The following is a 20,247-nucleotide window of genomic DNA, read 5'->3' as shown; positions in this document are numbered from 1 at the left end:
CCTCCGCGTTCATGAATTAGTCGGAGATCAGTATTTCTGAAATTATTTTGGAGATCGACAGGGAAAGTCTCCGAGATCGACACGTCGATCGCGATCGACAGGTTGGCGACCTCTGCTCTACATGATCTAATCCTTTCCCCCAATTCCCCACTATCTCTCTGTCTTCCTCTATACCTGCCTCCTCTTTCACTCGCTACACCCCTCTCCTCTCTCTCTCCCTCCTTCCCACACTGTCTCTCTCCCTCCTTCCCACTCTCTCTCTCCCTCCTTCCCACTCTCTCTCTCCCTTCTCTCTCTCCCTCTTTCCATCACCCCTTCTCCTTAATCTCTCCCACTACCCCCCCCCTCTCTCCATCCTTTCCATTCTCCTCTCTTCCCCCCACCTCTACCCTGTCTCTCTCCCTCCCCCCCCTCCCTTCTCCCCACCCCCCCCTCCACCCCTCCGCCCCTCTCTTCCAGGTTTCCCCCCGTTCCCCAGCCCCTCTGCTCAGCCCCTGCTGGGGGAGGAGGAGCCCCCCCCGCCCTATTCCCCCCAGGGCAGCCCGGGCAGTGCCAGCGGGCCTGTGATCAGCTGCAGGGTGTGCCAGGGGGCCATCAGCGTGGAAGGGAAGGCCCACCAGCACGTCATCAAGTGTGGCATCTGCAACGAGGCCACGGTGAGGACAGAGAGGGGCGGATAGAAAGACAGACAGACAGGCAGTCGAGCAAGCAGGAAGACAGACTGACAGGTGGGCAGACAGACAGATTTTTGGTTCTGTTCTTTGACTGTTTATCCTCTCCCCCTCACTCCCCCCTCTCTCCCCCCCTTTCCCCCTCCCCCCTCTCTCCCCTCACCCTCTCTCCCCCCTCTTCCCTGCCAGCCTATAAGGAACGCCCCCGTGGGGAAGAAGTACGTCCGCTGTCCCTGCAACTGCCTGCTCATCTGCAAGGTTTCCTCCCAGAGGATCGCTTGTCCACGCTCCTACTGGTGAGAGGGAGGGGGGAGAGGAGGGAGGGGGGAGAGGAGGGAGGGGGGAGAGGAGGGAGGGGGGGGGGAGGGAGGAGAGGAGGGAGGGGGGGGAGGGGGGAGGGGGGAGAGGAGGGAGGGGGGGGAGGGGGGAGAGGAGGGAGGGGGGGGAGGGAGGGGGGAGAGGAGGGAGGGGGGAGAGGAGGGAGGGGGGGGGAGGAGGGAGGGGGGGGAGGGGGGAGAGGAGGGAGGGGGGGAGGGGGGAGAGGAGGGAGGGAGGGGGGAGAGGAGGGAGGGGGGAGAGGAGGGAGGGGGGGGGGAGAGGAGGGAGGGGGGGGGAGGGAGGAGAGGAGGGAGGGGGGGGAGGGGGGAGAGGAGGGAGGGGGTGGGAGGGAGGGGGGGGTGGGAGGGGGGAGAGGAGGGAGGGGGGAGAGGAGGGAGGGGGGGGGAGGAGGGAGGGGGGAGAGGAGGGAGGGGGGGAGGGGGGAGAGGAGGGAGGGGGGGGGAGGGGGGAGGGGGGGGGGGAGGGAGGGAGGGAGGTGTGAATGGGAGAGACAAGAGAGAGACAAATGGAAACATCAGATGCTGTGTGTGTGGGTGTGTGTGTGTGTTGACAGTAAGCGGGTCATCAACCTTGGCCCAGTGCATGCTGGGAGAGAGAGTCCTGAGCCACAGCAGCCTGCAGGAGTTAGAGTGAGCTGTGGACACTGCAGCAACACCTTCCTGGTACCGGCCTCTTCATCACCACCATCATCATCACTACTATAATCATCACAACTCCTTCATTGTCCTCCACATCATCATTGTCTTCATCACCACCAACAGTCTAATAATAACCGTCATCATCTGAACTATATTGATGGTCTTATTCTGTATGTAATTATATCTTTATACTAAATCATATTCTATATTTCTGTGTTTCAGTGGACGGAGTTCACGGACAGGACATTGGCTAGGTGTCCACACTGTCGTAAGGTGTAAGTACTTATTCACCTGTGTGTGTGTTTGTGTGTGCACGTGTGTGTGCACGTGTGTGTGTGTGTGTGCACGTGTGTGTCTGTGTGTGTGTGTGCACGTGTGTGCACGTCTGTGTGTGTGCACATGTGTGTCTGTGTGTGTGCACGTTTGTGTCTGTGTGTGCACGTGTGTGTCTGTGTGTGCACGTGTGTGTCTGTGTGTGTGTGTGTGTGTGTGTGTGCACGTGTGTGTGCACGTGTGTGTGTGTGTGTGTGTGTATGCACGTGTGTGTCTGTGTGTGTGTGTGTGTCTGCACGTGTGTGTCTGTGTGTGCACGTGTGCGTCTGTGTGTGCGAGTGTGTGCGTGCATGTCTGCCAGTGTGTGTGTTTATTTTCCATGTCACTGAATGATTCTCTTCCTGTCTCTCCTTGTTCAGCTCTTCGATTGGTCCTCAGTACCCCAGGAGGCGGGGCCTGTGGTGTTTCCTTCTGTTTCTGGTTCTAGCTGCCTCCTCAGCAGGACTGATGGTGAGTTCTAACAGGAAGTGTCCTAGGTAATGTCCTAGGATGTAGCTTAGTGTCCTTAATTATATCTTAGTGTCCTAGGTAGTGTCCTAGGATGTAGCCTAGTGTCATAGGTAGTATCCTGGTGTCCTAATGTCCTAGGTAGTATCCTAGTGTGCTAGGTAATATTCTCCTGAAGGTCATATCCAAGTGTGTGTGTGTGTGTGTGTGTGTGTGTGTGTGTGTGTGTGTGTGTGTGTGTGTGTGTGTGTGTGTGTCTAGGTGGGAACATGGCGCTCGGCTCAGCATAACAAAGGGATCTATGTCTCCTGGGCCTTCATGGTTCTGTTGGCTGTTTTCTGTCTGGCTAGAACCTTCTACTGGGCCTGTCTCCGGATCAGCCACCCCCTCCAGAACTCCCCGTAGCAGGACAATGCTTCAGTCTCTATTATATATATAGGAATTATATGTATGAATATTCTGTTAGATTAACTGGGTTGGTCAAAAAACACACACAAAACTGGGAAATTGTTTTTAGGGTTTACTTTCATTTGGATACATTTTTTAACAAAGTAATTTTCATTACTCTAGTAGAGTGTGATAACGACTAAATAACTGATCCGTGATACGTTGCTGTACAGCTGTAAATCTCTAAATGTACTCCGCTACTGGCGGTATTCCTGATTCTGATCATGAATCATGCTAGACACAGTGTTTCTGATAGCTGATTTAGCTGAATCATGCTAGACACAGTGTTTCTGATAGCTGATTTAGCTGAATCATGATAGACACAGTGTTTCTGATAGCTGATTTAGCTGAATCATGCTAGACACAGTGGTTTGTAACCCTGGTAATGTTTTCTAGACGTTTTCCCTGCTCCCAACACACCTGACTCGGGTCGTTATCAAGCAGAAGCCTGGTGACGAGCGTTTCGTCTGAACCAGGTGTGTTGGAGCAGGGAAACATCTAGAACGTGCAGGACAGGGGCGCTGGAGGACCAGGGCTGAAGACTGCTGCTCTAGAAAGGGTTGGAGCCAAACCCTCCAGGAGGGTATTTGGGTGGCCAAGGGCAGGGGCGTGGCCAAGGGCAGGGGCGTGGCCAAGGGAAGGGGCTTGGCCAAGGGAAGGGGCGTGGCCCAGGAGAGGCGCTTAGGAGCCCTCATTTACATGCCCCACATTTGTTTGCTTTAAAAAATAAAAAATTATTGTTGATATATAAATATATATACTGTACATATACTTTTTTCTTTTTTTCCTCATTTCCGGGAGGAACCCCTTCATTTTAAAATGGGACCCCAAAATATAACATTCTGTATTTGGAGATCCCTGTTAGATGCCAGAACAACACTGCTGTTCTTCTAATGTCAAATATTACAACTGTTGTTGTCGTGAGTCTTTTGTAAATTGTGAAACTAAAACACCTTTAACGTGTTTCTGAACTGGTTTGTGTGGTTTTTGATACGAGCCTGTCTGTTAGTGAGAGGATGTGTTTTTAGTCAGGGCAGGCCTCAGCGTTTTGTTACCAACATTCATCAACAAATATATTATCAACACAAACATGTTTAACATTTCACTGCTGTTCGACACAGAAATTACTAGATGGTTTAGGGATAGGCTCAAGCCCTTGTAGAAAATATTTTTTCAGATTATGTGTCTAAAATTTACACTTGTCTACTGTTTTCTACTCGTAAACTAAATGAAATAAAAACTTTTTTACAAAAAAACACATTTAATTAAGTCTGTAAAATGTAGACCTGAGTGTCGCCAGCAGATCCAGGATCAGACCAGCTTCCCTCAGTGCTGTCAGTCACCATTGGCAGGGACTCCATGACTGACCTCAGATCAGCGTCTAGACAGCACTCTCCTCCTGCTCCATCCTCTGGGCTGCTCTCTCCTCTCCTGGCCCAGCTTCAGCACTGAAATGCAGGGAGACCAGCTCCATGCTCCCCCTCTCTGCAGGCTTCCTGGGGGTCTGGAGAGACAACCGAGTCAGGGAAAGGGGGAGGAAGGACAAATGTCCCTGATGAACAAACTACAGTACCTTAAAGTACAGATAGAGGGCAGTGCTGGACGTCAACAGAGTCAGCAACACCAGCACCACTCTGATGATGAAAGCTGGCAGAGGATTGGCTGGAACAGAAACACAGCGAATATGGAAATAAATTATCATCAGATCAGATCAACTACCAAGGAAAAGACACAATCTGTACCTACAATCTACATTTACATTTAGTCATTTAGCAGACGCTCTTATCCAGAGCGACTTACATTAAGTACAGGGACATTCCCCCCGAGGCAAGTAGGGTGAAGTGCCTTGCCCAAGGACACAACATCATGTGGCACGACGGGGAATCGATCCGGCAACCTTCTGATTACTAGCCCGACTCCCTCACCGCTCAGCCATCTGACTCCCACAATCAGTCTAAAGTGCAGCTACTTGTTTTTAGAGTGTGGAGATGAGCAGTAACCTAGGTGACTGCTACTGACACATCCTGGGGTTACCCCCAGATCACCACAGGACTCACATGAGTGACAGTTATATTCACTCAAGACCAGGGAGGGGGGGATGAGAGGGGGGAGGGTGAGAGGGGGAGGGGTGAGAGAGGGAAGTGAAGAGAGGGAGGGTGTGAGAGGGAGGAGAGAGAGAGGGAGGGGTGTGAGAGGAAGGGGACGACGGAGGAGAGAGAGGGGGAGGAGAGAGGGGGAGGAGAGAGGGGGAGGAGAGAGAGAGGGAGGGGTGAGAGAGGGAGGAGAGAGAGGGGGATGGGAAGAAAGGGAGGGATGAGAGAGGGAGGGGTGAGAGAGGGAGGGGGAGAGAGGGAGGGGCGAGTGAGGGAGGGGTGAGAGGGAGGGGTGAGAAAGGGAGAGGGAGAGAGGGAGGGGGAGAGAGGAAGGGGTGAGAGAGGCAGGGGTGAGAGAGGGAGGAGAGGGAGGGGAAGAGACAGATGGTAAAGTCATGTTGAAGTTCTTTTCTCTCCCCAGGTCTCCAGGCTCCAGTCACTGATGAACCTCCAGGTTGGTAGAACATGTGCCTTCTACCATGACAACTAACTAGGCACTACTGGTTGTTGAGTTATAAAAGTACATCAAGTTGTGTTTGTTGTGTCAGTCTGGGGAAACACAACTGTGTTTCTGGTGTGAAAAGGATAGAGGTTGTTTCTGGACAGGACTGTAGAGAGAGTCAGAGGACCTGACTGTCTCCTGTCTCTCCAGGTTCTGATGTTAGAGGTTGTTTCTGGACAGGACTGTAGAGAGAGTCAGAGGACCTGACTGTCTCCTGTCTCTCCAGGTTCTGATGTTAGAGGTTGTTTCTGGACAGGACTGTAGAGAGAGTCAGAGGACCTGACTGTCTCCTGTCTCTCCAGGTTCTGATGTTAGAGGTTGTTTCTGGACAGGACTGTAGAGAGAGTCAGAGGACCTGACTGTCTCCTGTCTCTCCAGGTTCTGAAGTGAGGTTGGTGGATGGAGGTAGTCGCTGTGCTGGTAGAGTGGAGATCAAACTCCAGGAAGAGTGGAGACAGCTGTACAGTAGGTCTTTCTGGAGCATGAAGACTGCAGCTGTATTGTGCAGACAGCTGGACTGTGGATCTGCTGTTTCAACAAGAGAATATGATGGTGCTGAAGATCGTCCTGCATGGTGGTTTGTATCTGACTGTGCTGGGACTGAGTCTGCTCTTTCGGACTGTCAGCCCATGGTGGAAGGACTCAACACTTCCTCTATTAAAGAAGTGATCTGTTCAGGTAACACACACAATGTTGTCACATTCACCTGGGGATCTTGGTAGTCAAACCAAGTCCCTATTTCTGTCAGTACATTCCAAGAAACTATTCCTTTATATATATGTTTCTAAGCTCTTCAACAGACTACTACCCCTTACAGGTGTATTCAGGAACAAACAATAATCCAGTCAATAGCTGTCAGAACATTACCATAGATTACAGTCTATAACTACAAATGCTATGTTGGGTTTAACTTGTTTTAATGAATTCAAGGATGATATATTGTCAAGACATTAATCTTGTATAAAAAAAAGAATATGAATGGAACAAGTACTGTTTATTAAGCACTTTTATTGGTGGTGTTCTGTCTCCATGTCCTTACTGACCTTCTCTCTTCCTCCAGAGTCTGTGAGGCTTGTGGAGGGAGCTGGTCTGTGCTCTGGCAGAGTGGAGGTGAGGTCTGGTCAGTCGTGGGTCTCAATGTGTGAAGCTGACTTTGACAGGCTGGATGCAGAGGTGGTCTGTCAGCAGCTTGGCTGTGGGCCTCCTTCAGCCCTCCAGGGGGCGCTCTATGGAGAAGGGAAAGGTCCACTCTGGGATAAAGAGTTCCAGTGTGGAGGCAAGGAGTCCCGTCTCCTGGACTGTGACACCTCAGACTCAGCTAGAAACACCTGCTCACCTGGCAGTGCTGTTGGACTCACCTGCATTTCAGGTACTGTAAGAACAAGTTTGTCTCTCAACATCAGTTTCTCACTCACAGAGAGATTATGGGAAAGATGAGAGCAGTGTTATGTTAAGATGCAGAGAGTCAGAGGACCTGACTGTCTCCTGTCTCTCCAGTGCCAGATGTGAGGTTGGTGGATGGAGGTAGTCGCTGTGCTGGTAGAGTGGAGATCAAACAGCAGGAAGAGTGGAGACAAGTGATTGCTGGGCCTCACTGGAACATGAAGACTAAAGCTGTAGTGTGCAGACAGCTGGACTGTGGATCTGCTGTTTCAACAAAACGTTATGATGGTGATGAAGATCGTCCTGCATGGAGGTTAGACCTTGACTGTGCTGGGACCGAGTCTGCTCTGGGGGAGTGTGGATACGTGAGCGAAAGATTCAACACTTTCTTAATTGCAGAAGTGATCTGCTCAGGTAACACACACAATGTTGTCACATTCACCTGGGGATCTTGATAGTCAAACCAAGTCACTTTTTCTATCAGTACATTCCAATCAGTAGAAGAAACTAGACCTTTATAGAATGTTTCTAAGCTTTTCAACAGACAGGTGTAATCAGGAACCACCGCGGGTGTCATGTGACGCTATTGTACATGGTTGCCATGCCGATGTTATCACAACAGCTAAATGAGAGAAGTACTGCTCTTCTGCTTTCCCCTTCCACGTTCCCTTTGTTTGCAGATCTCCTGTTGCAGCCTGGTATCTCCCTGTCTTCCTCCATGCTGGGGGTCTCCCAGGACCAGCAGCAGGGGCTGCAGGTGTTCAGGGACCACAGCTTCACCATCACCTGCTCCATCCAGCCACAGTACCCAGGAGGCTCCTTCCACCTCACCTTCACTGCCTCCAACACAACCCTGACACACACCCTCACAGCTGTCAATCACTCTACCAACTTCCTGTTTCCTGCTGCAGACCACGTCCACCAAGGGAACTACAGCTGTGTTTATGAAGTCTACGTTTTCTCTCATAACTTCACCTCTGAGAGTGAGCTCCTCTCTCTCACTGTTGCAGGTAGGTGAGAATAGATTTTCAGAACCACAACCTGCAACGTTTTAGTCTGTCATAAGGGTTGGTCACACTTTTTGGGATAATAGTTGTGGTTGGTCTGGAGTGAATCTAACTGTCAGTCATGTGAGTCCTGTGGTGATCTGGGGGTAACCCCAGGATGTGTCAGTTAGCCTGACGTTGTCATACTCATAATTCTAGTCAGAATATGAGTCTGAAAACTCTCCGTTGGGCTGTGACTATGGGGCGTGTTTCAACCGAACTCGTAAAACAAATGCCTCTTAGCTCAATTGGATAGACCTACAACCAATCAGAGCAACGTAATATGTTGTTTGTTGAAAACGAATTCAACCCAAGGGCTCTTTCGTGACGTTGTTGATTACGTTACTGTTGATCATCTGTCCATCATCGTATAAAGCCCGCCCTGGCAATTTCATTGGTCTGCCCAGATCCTGGTTTTATGTAGTTGTTCCCAATACGAGACCCTCCAGACCCAACTTCCAGACCAAATTGTTTTGTGGGCGGGGAGAAGTTGGGCTGGCAGCCAGGCTATGTGTCAGTAGCAGTCACCTAGGTTACTGCTCATCTCCACACTCTAAAAACAAGTAGCTGCACTTTAGACTGGAGATGGAAGGTACAGGATGTGTCTTGATCTGGTGATCTGATGATTATCTATCTCCTGATTCGCTGTGTTTCTGTTCCAGCCAATCCTCTGCCAGCTTTCATCATCAGAGTGGTGGTGGTGGTGTTGCTGACTCTGCTGACGTCCAGCACTGCCCTCTATCTGTACTTTAAGGTATTGTAGTTTGTTCACAGGACATTTGTCCTTCCTCCCCCTTTCCCTGACTCGGTTGTGTCTCTCCAGACCCCCAGGAAGCCTGCAGAGAGGGGGAGCATGGCGCTGGTCTCCCTGCATTCCAGTGCTGAAGCTGGGCCAGGAGAGGAGAGAGCAGCCCAGAGGATGGAGCAGGAGGAGAGTGCTGTCTAGACGCTGATCTGAGGTCAGTCATGGAGTCCCTGCCAATGGTGACTGACAGCAGTGAGGGAAGCTGGTCTGATCCTGGATCTGCTGGCAACACCATTTACAAAAAAAGATTCAAATTCCTTTGATTTTACAATTCTTTTTTGAATAATGCTTTTATTACAACTTTTACTTTACTTATCAACACATTTTATTGTGATAACAGTTCATTTTGCCATGATTGTTTTATTGTAAAAGTGTAAAAAAAGGGTTATTTTTTCCCCCGCTGCTTTTTTGGATCGCAATTGTCATGGCAACAGCAGTTGAGTGTTTAACCTTGCTGATATTTTTCTTCTCTAAGTGTTTTTAATAGGAATAAGATTTTTGGTTTTGGGTCCAGAATAAGATTACGAGGGGTGGTGTGTTAAGAGGGCAAATAGTTAGAAGGAAGCTGGTCTGATCCTGGATCTGCTAGCGACACAGTTTACAAAAACTATTCAAATTCCTTTATTTTTACAATTATTATATGAATAAAGCTTGTTTTGTTTTTTACCACTTTTGCTTTACTTATCAACACATTTTACTGTGATAACAGGTAATTTTGTGATGATTGTTTTTATTGTTAGTGTAAAAAAAAAATATTGCAATTGTCATGGCAACAGCAGTTGAGTGTTTAATACTTCATTTTTTGTACCTTGCTGATATTTTACTTTTAAGTGTTTTTTTATGTAGTTGGTAATAGGAATACGATTTTCAGTTTTCGGTTCAGAGTAAGATTACGAGGGGTGGTGTGTTAATACAACAAATAGTTATGAGGATTTGTTCTCCTGGCTTCCAGAAAATTATAATAAATCAAGTTAAAATGAAGAACTAGTCACATGTTTTCATTTCACATGTCATTTACTCACCAGCAGTAGTTGCCTTGGAGACTCCTGTCAACAAAACACATCGTCATGGGAACACAGAACTGACCTGCACCACAGGAAACAGCCAAGCTATCTATCTAACATGCATCTAAAGCAAGTTTGAACTTTATTTGTCCTCTGAAACAAGGACAAGTGAAGCTACAAGCTTGCTAGTATATTAGACGACTCGTGTTTAGAGAAACCGTGCATGTTCTTCAGAGGCCAGCCTGTGGTCATTTGTTCTGTTGCTGTGAAGATGTTGTAGTCCAGCATTTTTCCTTTTTCGTGGTAGTGTCTGTGAAACTTTTCATCTTTACTTGCATAGAGAAATAGGAGACTTTGCTTTTCAAACTTTTTTCCATATTTATTCATCTTTTTTATTTTTGTACTCCTTTTTTTGCGTATTGAAATTCGTACTTTATGTGAACAGGACGTTTTTTTTTTCCTTCCTCAAATTTAAGAGAAAAAAAAAGAAACATTTCATATACAATCCACCTATCCCCTCAGTTACCCAGAATGCCTGTGGCCAAGTTCAGCTCCAACCAGGACGTTTAGCCTCAAGCTCCGCCCCTTGACGGCCAACCAGGAAGTGGGTCATAACAACTGGTGTGGAGTCAGATCTTCTCATTGAGAAAGTCGATCCTCATCATGGCTTTAGATCATATGTGAGGTTGTAAGATCTGGGATCAGTTTAGCATCACAAACTTCCACATCAAACCTGTTCAGCTCCTGAACTAGACCACAGACAACAGCAACTCCAGAGGGACAAAACACCTCCGTCCTCGACAAAAATAAAAACAGAAGACAAGGAACTACATAACAAAGAGAGGAGGAAATCGGAAAACCTGATTGGTTGTGGATGCTCCATACAGAGTGAGGCATGATGGGTATTTTTGAGTTGTGACAGACTGCAGGCTTCGTTCCAAACCAAAACACTCCCAACCTAGACTTCCACATGTCACCTTATCCCCTCGAAAACTAAAACAGATCAAAGAAATGGCAACTTTCAAACTATGACCTCATAATGACATCATAACATTATAAAACGACATGTGAGATTATCAGAAAAAAATCTGTATTTCCTGTAAAGCCAGGAATATAAATCCATGTCTTAGTTATACACATCCAAGGCTGTTCAGATCTGGGGAAAAGGTGCTCAACGTGAGTGTAGGAAGGCTAAGAGACAAGCGTTTGTTTTGGGTTTGGAACCGAAATAAAAAAGTACAATAAAAAAAAACGGCTCTGGACAAAATAAAGACAGTGTGATGATGTCATGATGATGATGTCATAGAAAAGCTGATTCACCACCATAGAGAGAGAGAGAGATAGAGCGAGATAGAGCGAGAGAGAGGGGGGGGGGAGGAGAGAGGGGGAGAGAGAAAGAGGAGGGAGAGAGAGAGAGACGATGTACATACGGCCAAAACTGGAAAAATAAAAATAAGAAAATAAAACACACAAACTGGTAGGCAGTAGAGAGTTCCAGAACAACGTTTCAAATCACGACCGGAGAGCTGGTATCGCTTAAAAAAAAATATGTTGAAATGGCGGAAAATGACCCCCCGTTTCTCTGAGAACATGTCAAAACATCGACCAATCAAAACGGGAGAGAAAGCATAAGCCTCGTCTCCTCGGAAAATACTTTCGAGACGATCCCTTGTGGGTACTTCCTGAAGCGTACTTCCTGAAGCGTACTCCCTGAAGTGTACTTCCTGAAGCGTACTTCCTGAAGTGTACTTCCTGAAGCGTACTTCCTGAAGCGTACTCCCTGAAGTGTACTTCCTGAAGCGTACTTCCTGAAGCGTACTCCCTGAAGTGTACTTCCTGAAGCGTACTTCCTGAAGCGTACTCCCTGAAGCGTACTTCCTGAAGCGTACTCCCTGAAATCTAGTACGTTAAGAAACTGGGCGTCATTTTAAGAGCTGAGTCTGGATGGCTGATGGCCTGTGGGCTCCTCTGTGAGTCTAAGCATCTTGCTATGCTGAGTCCAGCTCCCCTGCTGGCCAGCGCTGGTATTGCACCCCCACCCCCAAGCCCCCTAGTCCCTTAGTTTACAACGAAACAAAACGGAAAATAAAAAGATACACAAGAGTCCCCCCACCATCACGCCCTGGCCGTGTGTGTGTGTGTGTGTGAGAGTGTGTGTGCGTGCGGTTGGGACCGCTAGAGTCTCTAGAGGGAGTGTGTGTGTATGTGTGTGTGTGTGGGTCTTGTGGGGGTGAGGGGGACTCCTAGTATTTGACTCCCGGGACGAACTCCTTCGCTTCAGGATTCAAGCTGCTCTTACTCTGCATAGGAGAGACAGAGAAGGAGGGAGGTTAGAATTCTCATAACTCAATAGATCTTCACTATTCAGTGTGTGTCTCACCATGCATGTGTGTGTGTGTCACCATGCATGTGTGTGTGTGTGTGTCTCACCATGCATGTGTGTGTGTGTGTGTGTGTCACCATGCCTGTGTGTGTGTGTGTGCGTCTCACCATGCCTGTGTGTGTGTGCCTCAATATGCCTGTGTGTGTGTGCCTCACTATGCCTGTGTGTGTGTGCCTCACTATGCCTGTGTGTGTGTGTGTGCGTCTCACCATGCCTGTGTGTGTGTGTGCCTCACTATGCCTGTGTGTGTGTGTGTGTGTGTGCCTCACTATGCCTGTGTGTGTATGTGTGTGCGTCTCACCATGCCTGTGTGTGTGTGTGTGTGTGTGCGTCTCACCATGCTTGTGTGTGTGTGTGCCTCACTATGCCTGTGTGTGTGTGTGTGTGTGTGTCTCACCGCCATCTCCTCTGGGTTGCGGTCGCTGACTGTCAGGCCGTTGAGCTGCTGCTGGAGATGCCCCGCCCCCGAGGGGAGGTCCCGGGCCGGGATGAACCAATCCTGCTCCTCCTCTTCCAGCATCTCCTGGAAACACCGGTCCAGGAACTCCTGTTCCAGCAGCTCCTCCTCCACCTGGGGGGAGAAGAGGAGGAGTGGAGAGGGAGAGAGAGGAGAGGGAGAGACAGGAGAGGGGAGAGAGACAGGAGAGAGAGGTTTGATAGCTGGCTAGATGTGTGTGTGTTTATGAGTGCATTTTTGTATATACACAATACATATACAGTATGTGTGTGTGTGTGCCCCACCTGTCTGTTGTACTCCTCCTCATTCTCCATCCACATGTAGTCAGCGAATGGGTTACCCTCCCCACCCTCTCCTGCATGCCCATTGGCCACCGTCTCCTTCCCCTCCTTGCCCGGGGCCCCGCCCCCTGGCGTCTTGGCAACCTCGGGACCACTCATCTCCGCCGGCTCTGGAGCGGGAGGGGGGGACAAAGAGAGAGGGATGGAGAGGGGTAGAGAGAGAATGGAAAAGAGAGAGATAAGAGAGGGGGGATGGAGAGTGAGAATGGGGAGGGAGAAAGAGGAAGAGAATGGGGGAGAGAGGAGGAGGAGATGAGACACTTCCTAAACTCTCGTTATAAACAGCAGTGTCCTTGCCTCCCTTTTCTCACACACGCGTATAGCTGCTGGCTGGTCTGATAGCTGCTGGTCTGATAGCTGTGGGCTGGTCTGATAGCTGCTGGTCTGATAGCTGCTGGTCTGATAGCTGCTGGTCTGATAGCTGCTGGTCTGATAGCTGTGGGCTGGTCTGATAGCTGCTGGTCTGATAGCTGTGGGCTGGTCTGATAGCTGTGGGCTGGTCTGATAGCTGTGGGCTGGTCTGATAGCTGCTGGTCTGATAGCTGCTGGTCTGATAGCTGCTGGTCTGATAGCTGCTGGCTGGCTTAGAGGGAGAAGAGAGGAGAGAGTGTCCTGGTCTTTCTTGTTTACTTCTTTAAACACGTAACCCCATGAGAGGAATAGACAAGCCGGGAGCGTATCCACCAGAAATACACACACACACACACACTCACACATGCACACGCACACACGTCTTGATGCCATTCAACAGGGGTATGGGTTAGGTTTGTTCAGCTCTTATTCAGAATGAATTAAGTCACATTCTCATCTCTCCTCACCTCTCCCCCTCTTAACCATGAGCCACAAGCACACTTATAGACACAGATTGGAGCATAGGAAGGGACCGATTGAACTCTCAACATCTCCTTCCGTCCCTACCTGTGTCTGTTTCACCGTCCCTCTCTCTCCACCCCTCTCTCCCGCCGCTTCCTCTCCCTGCCTCTCTCTCTTCCTCTCTTCCCTGCCTCTCTCTCTCCCTCTCTTCCCTGCCTCTCTCTTCCTCTCTTCCCTGCCTCTCTCTTCCTCTCTTCCCTGCCTCTCTCTCTCCCTCTCTTCCCTGCCTCTCTCTCTCCCTCTCTTCCCTGCCCCTCTCTCTCCCTCTCTTCCCTGCCTCTCTCTCTCCCTCTCTTTCCTGCCTCTCTCTCCCTCTCTTCCCTGCCTCTCTCTCTCCCTCTCTTCCCTGCCTCTCTCTCTCTTCCCTGCCTCTCTCTCTCCCCTGCCTCTCTCTCTTCCTCTCTTCCCTGCCTCTCTTCCCTGCCTCTCTCTCCCTCTCTTCGCTGCCTCTCTCTCTCCCTCTCTTCCCTGCCTCTCTCTCTCCCCTGCCTCTCTCTCTTCCTCTCTTCCCTGCCTCTCTCTCCATCTCTTCCCTGCCTCTCTCCCTCTCTTTCCTGCCTCTCTCTCTCTCCCTCTCTTCCCTGCCTCTCTCTCTCCCTCTCTTCCCTGCCTCTCTCTCCCTCTCTTCCCTGCCTCTCTCTCTCCCTCTCTTCCCTGCCTCTCTCTCTCCCTCTCTTCCCTCCCTCTCTTCCCTGCCTCTCTCTCTCCCTCTCTTCCCTGCCTCTCTCTCTCCCTCTCTTCCCTGCCCCTCTCTCTCCCTCTCTTCCCTGCCTCTCTCTCTCCCCTGCCTCTCTCTCTCCCTCTCTTCCCTGCCCCTCTCTCTCCCTCTCTTCCCTGCCTCTCTCTCTTCCCTGCCTCTCTCTCCCTCTCTTCCCTGCCTCTCTCTCTCTCCCTCTCTTCCCTGCCTCTCTCTCTTCCTCTTTTCCCTGCCCCTCTCTCTCCCTCTCTTCCCTGCCTCTCTCTCTCCCTCTCTCTTCCTCTCTTCCCTGCCTCTGACAAAGTGTCATCAGGGAGTCGAGAACACAATCTGATGTCAACACCGCAAGAGCAGAGGCACCTTGTGTCTTATTATGTAACACGTGGTGTCCGTATACAGGTCCTTCTCAAAAAATTAGCATATTGTGATAAAGTTCATTATTTTCCATAATGTAATGATAAAAATTAAACTTTCATATATTTTAGATTCATTGCACACCAACTGAAATATTTCAGGTCTTTTATTGTTTTAATACTGATGATTTTGGCATACAGCTCATGAAAACCCCAAATTCCCCAAAATCTCAAAAAATTAGCATATCATGAAAAGGGTCTCTAAACGAGCTATTAACCTAATCATCTGAATCAACTAATTAACTCTAAACACCTGCAAAAGATTCCTGAGGCTTTTAAAAACTCCCAGCCTGTTTCATTACTCAAAACCGCAATCATGGGTAAGACTGCCGACCTGACTGCTGTCCAGAAGGCCATCATTGACACCCTCAAGCAAGAGGGTAAGACACATAAATAAATTTCTGAACAAATAGGCTGTTCCCAGAGTGCTGTATCAAGGCACCTCAGTGGGAAGTCTGTGGGAAGGAAAAAGTGTGGCAAAAAACGCTGCACAACGAGAAGAGGTGACCGGACCCTGAGGAAGATTGTGGAGAAGGACCGATTCCAGACCTTGGGGGACCTGCGGAAGCAGTGGACTGAGTCTGGAGTAGAAACATCCAGAGCCACCGTGCACAGGCGTGTGCAGGAAATGGGCTACAGGTGCCGCATTCCCCAGGTCAAGCCACTTTTGAACCAGAAACAGCGGCAGAAGCGCATGACCTGGGCTACAGAGAAGCAGCACTGGACTGTTGCTCAGTGGTCCAAAGTACTTTTTTCGGATGAAAGCAAATGTTGCATATCATTCGGAAATCAAGGTGCCAGAGTCTGGAGGAAGACTGGGGAGAAGGAAATGCCAAAATGCCTGAAGTCCAGTGTCAAGTACCCACAGTCAGTGATGGTCTGGGGTGCCATGTCAGCTGCTGGTGTTGGTCCACTGTGTTTTATCAAGGGCAGGGTCAATGCAGCTAGCTATCAGGAGATTTTGGAGCACTTCATGCTTCCATCTGCTGAAAAGCTTTATGGAGATGAAGATTTTATTTTTTCAGCACGACCTGGCACCTGCTCACAGTGCCAAAACCACTGGTAAATGGTTTACTGACCATGGTATTACTGTGCTCAATTGGCCTGCCAACTCTCCTGACCTGAACCCCATAGAGAATCTGTGGGATATTGTGAAGAGAAAGTTGAGAGACGCAAGACCCAACACTCTGGCTGAGCTTAAGGCCGCTATCGAAGCATCCTGGGCCTCCATAACACCTCAGCAGTGCCACAGGCTGATTGCCTCCATGCCACGCCGCATTGAAGCAGTCATTTCTGCAAAAGGATTCCCGACCAAGTATTGAGTGCATAACTGAACATAATTATTTGAAGGTTGACTTTTTTTGTATTAAAAACACTTTTATTGGTCGGATGAAATATGCTAATTTTTTGAGATAGGAATTTGGGGTTTTCATGAGCTGTATGCCAAAATCATCAGTATTAAAACAATAAAAGACCTGAAATATTTCAGGTGGTGATGGCAATGAATCTAAAATATATGAAAGTTTAATTTTTATCATTACATTATGGAAAATAATGAACTTTATCACAATATGCTAATTTTTTTAGAAGGACCTGTAAAGTGTTCCGAAATAGGACGGCAAGTAATGGTTAGGACTTCGGTTGTGGTTTGGCCTTTGATAAAGCGGAGACACGGCAGGACGGTATAATCGTCCTCGCGAGCACGGAGAATCTGCTGTGAGCGTGCAGCTTCGCATACATTTACGTCGCAAATGAAAGGGCCCACGTGCGTTTCGATGAGTGGAAATAGGCAAACGCTGGTCAGTTATTTAAAAAAAACTTTTCTGTGACTACCGTATAAGTACTCCCTTATGGTAAAGTGAAAGTAACCAGATCCACTATCGGTTGGTGTTCCGACAAATTGTTCATATCAACATGTTGTGTAACCGCTTATGATGCGCGTGGGTTTGTTGCATGCAACGAAAGAATGAATAAATGCTTGTTGTTTACGGGACGTGTTGCATTTAAAAGATGTATGCAAACCGTATGAGCGTTATTCGTCGAACAAGTCAAGTATAATAAAACTATGTAATCTCGACCCACTGCAGTTTAAAGACCCGTTAAAATGTATCGTGTACACGGAACGTGCAGTTAGTCGTTAGGCATAACAAAGAATATCCGCTGAAGGTTGAATGAAACAGGCCGCGTTAAAACCGATGACATAAGGCTCGCTACTAGTGGCCACATGAAATTAGCGAGGTAGCAAGTTCGCTTAAAGCTAAAGGATTGAGTAGGCTTACGACAGGAATATGGCTGCTTAGGTAGCTTTCTTAAGTGACTACGAAGGGCCTGCATAAACATGACGGCAAAACGTGGTGAATCGTTGAATAGATGGGGAGAATAATAAATTACAAGGAGCTAGCTTCGCTTACAGTGAAAGTGTGAACGCAACAATGTAACAAACAACTGTGATGTCTACTCTACACAACGCTCCAGAACGCGACATACGTAACAATGTGCTTGAACAATCAATTGATGCGTCAGAGATTCTACTGGCTACCCGAAGTGTACAGTTAGCTGCTATGCTAGCGTTCAATAGAGACTGAATGCTATTTCTCATGGATTCGGGTCAACGTCCGATCACCGTTAAGTTGGCCACGAAACAAACTGAAAGACCTTCATCCAATATTAAAGAGGCATACCTGGCATTGCGTCCTTTAACGCTACTATTTTTGACAAATTACTTATAAAATAAAACTTATTCCAACACAGCGCGTGCTCCTCCTGACGGTTTTGCTACGGCTAAATACATTAGCCTGAAACGAGCTGGTGTGATCATGTGGTCTAGAACAGGCTCGGGACAAACATCCTACAAGCTCCCCCCCTCTATCCTCCCCTCCTCCCTGCCCCCTCTATCAAAACACACACACTAACACATGCGTGGCTCTCCCCGAAGCTAGCTAATGTCCTCACAGGGAGCTAACGGAAATAGCAAAAAGCAAAGTTTGAAACACAGAAATCTTTATTTGTGAAATACTGAACTCGCGCTGGCTAGTTTCTCAAATAAAGGTTTCACATCCTGTACAGTCGGCAGCTGTCTGGCTGTCTGGCTAGCTAACTAACTTAATCGCGAACCTTTCTTTGGGCCAAAAGTAAACAAGCTAATATGAATGCTAAGCAAGTAGCAAGTGACAGCTCGGCAGTAAATAATGTCGAAAAAGCTGCCAAGAAAACTGGCACCACGCGTCAAAAGAAATTGTTTTAAAACGCAGTTGTAAAGTCCACTAGTTTTCGATGTTTAATGTGTCATATGACCGAACAGCTGTTAGCTAGTTAGCAACAATTAGCTTCTGCTTAAAAAAAACATGAAACTCACCAACCAAGTTCAAATGACTACCGCTGAGAATCCCTGGTTAAAATACACAACAGATGCCTCGGACGCTGTTTTCTTCGTCCCCTAGAATCAGAAAGCGACAGATAAATCAACGTAGCAAATTCCACTGTTTCTGCTATGCGTTGTAAATGCGAGTCTTTGTCCGTTTTCTGCCGTTATTGTCCATAGGGAATCTGCAAAAAATCACGAATTGTGCCACAACGGCGATAGACCCTGCAAAAAAATGGGTCACGTGGCCCACGGTTGTCCTGTTGTACGTCTCCAGGGATTGGCCAGGCCCAGAGTCAGTCACACGTTCCAACGTTTTCACTGGCGGAGTGAGAGACAAGACCCCCTCCGCTTTGCTCCATTCACAGACGTGGAAAACAAAGATGCCGTTATCTCACGTTATCTTGTTTATCTACCAGAGTCATGACGTCAATCGATGCGCCATAACATCAAAATGCACTCACGGTTTTACCGTATAGCGTATCGTGTTTGTATACATTGTAGTGTGAGGGACTTTAATGGGTAAATACCAGTCTAGTGTTCCGTTTATGCGGTTCTATGACAGCTGACTAGCGTTCCGATCTTAGAATTTAATTCCCACGTGGTTGAAGGCAATATTCAAATAAAAGTGTTATACTAGATTATAGAAAATACAACTGCGGCTCTGTGTTTTTTTCTTGTCACCAAAACAGTTCGACCTGAAAGCAATTTCAAAGCGTTACTGATAAGAAAGACTGCTTTATTTTAACATTTTAGGGCGAGTGCAGCCAGGACACACACGCGCACACATACACCTAGGCTCTCACACACACACCTAGACATGCACACACACACACACAGTCTCAGATGGAGTCAGTTCTAAAAGTAAAGTTGAACAACGTTCTTTACTGATATACAATGACGTCTGCATATTACAGGATATCTTCCATGATTCTAAGAGAGAATGTTAGTGTCTTTGTGTGTGTGTGTGTTTGTGTGGAAGAGGGGAGAGGGAGAGATGGGGAGTTGAGGATTGGGAACACAGGGTCAGAACCTCTGTTATTAAGACATACCTTGTTCAGACAGCAGGGGGCAGCACATACACACGTCATTAGCAGGCTGTGAGGAAGAGAGAGAGAGGGGAGAGAGAGGGAGGGAGGGAGGGAAGGAGAGAGGTGGGAGGGAGAGAGAGAAGGATGGAAGGAAAGAGAGAGGAGGGAGAGAGAGGGAAACACAGAGAGAGAAATATTGGGGAGTATAAAAAGTTGATCAAGTTCCAAAGCCAGATGTTCTCAAGGGAGTGTGTGTGTGTGTGTCAAAACACAGCTGATTTATGCCCACTCCTCTGACCTGCAATACACACACACACAACACACACACACAACACACAACACAACACACACACACACGCTGATCCAACACCACCCACAGTGGAGGATTGAGAACACTGAGTGTGTGTGTGTGTGTTTGGGGGGGGCGGTCCTACTCTCAGAGACAGCCTGGGGTGGAGACCCACAAACACAGGAAAGAACTGGGGAGAATCATACACACGCACACACACGCAAGCTGTGACCCACACACACATGCACACATTTGATTTGATTGGTGAGTGTGTGTGTGTTTCTCTAGCAGAAAAAAATTCCAAAGATAACCAGGAAGTAGGAAGTGTGCTCGAGGAATTTCATGGGGTTCCTTCCTGTCACCTGACCAGATAGCTTCTTGTGTTTAAAGGGGGGATAAGGATGACAACAGTGTTCAAGGACATAACGTAATTTTCCCATGGCCGAGAATCGAACCGGCAACCTTCTGATTAACAGCCCGATTCCCTTACCGCTCAGCCATCTGACTCCCTTAAACCCTTGACAGGAGCCTCCCTCTGTGAGGGATCTCCTCTCAGAGACTTGGTGACCAGAGGCTTAATCAGTCAGGCAGTAAGAGTAGAGATAAAAGTTAATTCTTGCAAAGTTCCGAGTTGTGAATCAGTGGAGCGTGTTTGCAGCGCTCTGTGTTGATGTGTCAGTTTGGTACACGGTGT

The 20,247-nt window shown here is 48.2% G+C and overlaps 3 protein-coding genes across 5 annotated transcripts; 2 read left to right on the top strand and 1 right to left on the bottom strand.

Moving 5' to 3' along the window:
* Positions 1–459: 459 nt before the first annotated feature.
* On the top strand, positions 460–3,838 carry LOC124464192 (type I phosphatidylinositol 4,5-bisphosphate 4-phosphatase-A-like; the record flags this gene model as incomplete). Its single annotated transcript, XM_047016144.1, has 6 exons — positions 460–656; positions 861–967; positions 1,564–1,672; positions 1,871–1,923; positions 2,341–2,431; positions 2,690–3,838. Coding segments are annotated over 6 exons (701 nt in total), but the record flags the coding sequence as incomplete, so codon positions are not given.
* Positions 3,839–6,143: 2,305 nt separating this feature from the next.
* LOC124464187 lies at positions 6,144–10,204 on the top strand. Its single transcript, XM_047016139.1, has 7 exons — positions 6,144–6,148; positions 6,531–6,580; positions 6,681–6,839; positions 6,968–7,267; positions 7,534–7,863; positions 8,562–8,653; positions 8,723–10,204. Exons 4-7 carry the CDS (start codon positions 7,072–7,074, stop codon positions 8,843–8,845), a joined length of 741 nt encoding a protein of 246 aa, XP_046872095.1. The 5' UTR covers positions 6,144–6,148; positions 6,531–6,580; positions 6,681–6,839; positions 6,968–7,071; the 3' UTR covers positions 8,846–10,204.
* Positions 10,129–18,476, bottom strand: LOC124464188 (polyadenylate-binding protein-interacting protein 2B-like). 3 transcript variants are annotated; one of them, XM_047016140.1, is made up of 4 exons: positions 17,554–17,710; positions 12,833–12,999; positions 12,489–12,662; positions 10,129–12,008 (listed from the first exon to the last, which is right to left on the bottom strand). In XM_047016140.1, the coding sequence occupies exons 1-4, from the start codon at positions 17,558–17,560 to the stop codon at positions 11,952–11,954; spliced, it is 405 nt and encodes a 134-aa protein (XP_046872096.1). In that variant the 5' UTR covers positions 17,561–17,710; the 3' UTR covers positions 10,129–11,951. The 3 variants fall into 3 exon arrangements, with proteins under 3 accessions (XP_046872096.1, XP_046872098.1, XP_046872097.1); XM_047016142.1 differs by lacking the exon at positions 17,554–17,710 and adding an exon at positions 18,232–18,476 and having other exon boundaries at positions 10,130–12,008; XM_047016141.1 differs by lacking the exon at positions 17,554–17,710 and adding an exon at positions 18,228–18,475 and having other exon boundaries at positions 10,132–12,008.
* Between the last annotated feature and the right edge of the window lie 1,771 nt (positions 18,477–20,247).

Source organism: Hypomesus transpacificus, unplaced genomic scaffold (assembly GCF_021917145.1).
Source record: "Hypomesus transpacificus isolate Combined female unplaced genomic scaffold, fHypTra1 scaffold_316, whole genome shotgun sequence".
Lineage (NCBI taxonomy): Eukaryota > Metazoa > Chordata > Actinopteri > Osmeriformes > Osmeridae > Hypomesus > Hypomesus transpacificus.
This window is presented reverse-complemented; position numbering and strand designations above follow the sequence as displayed.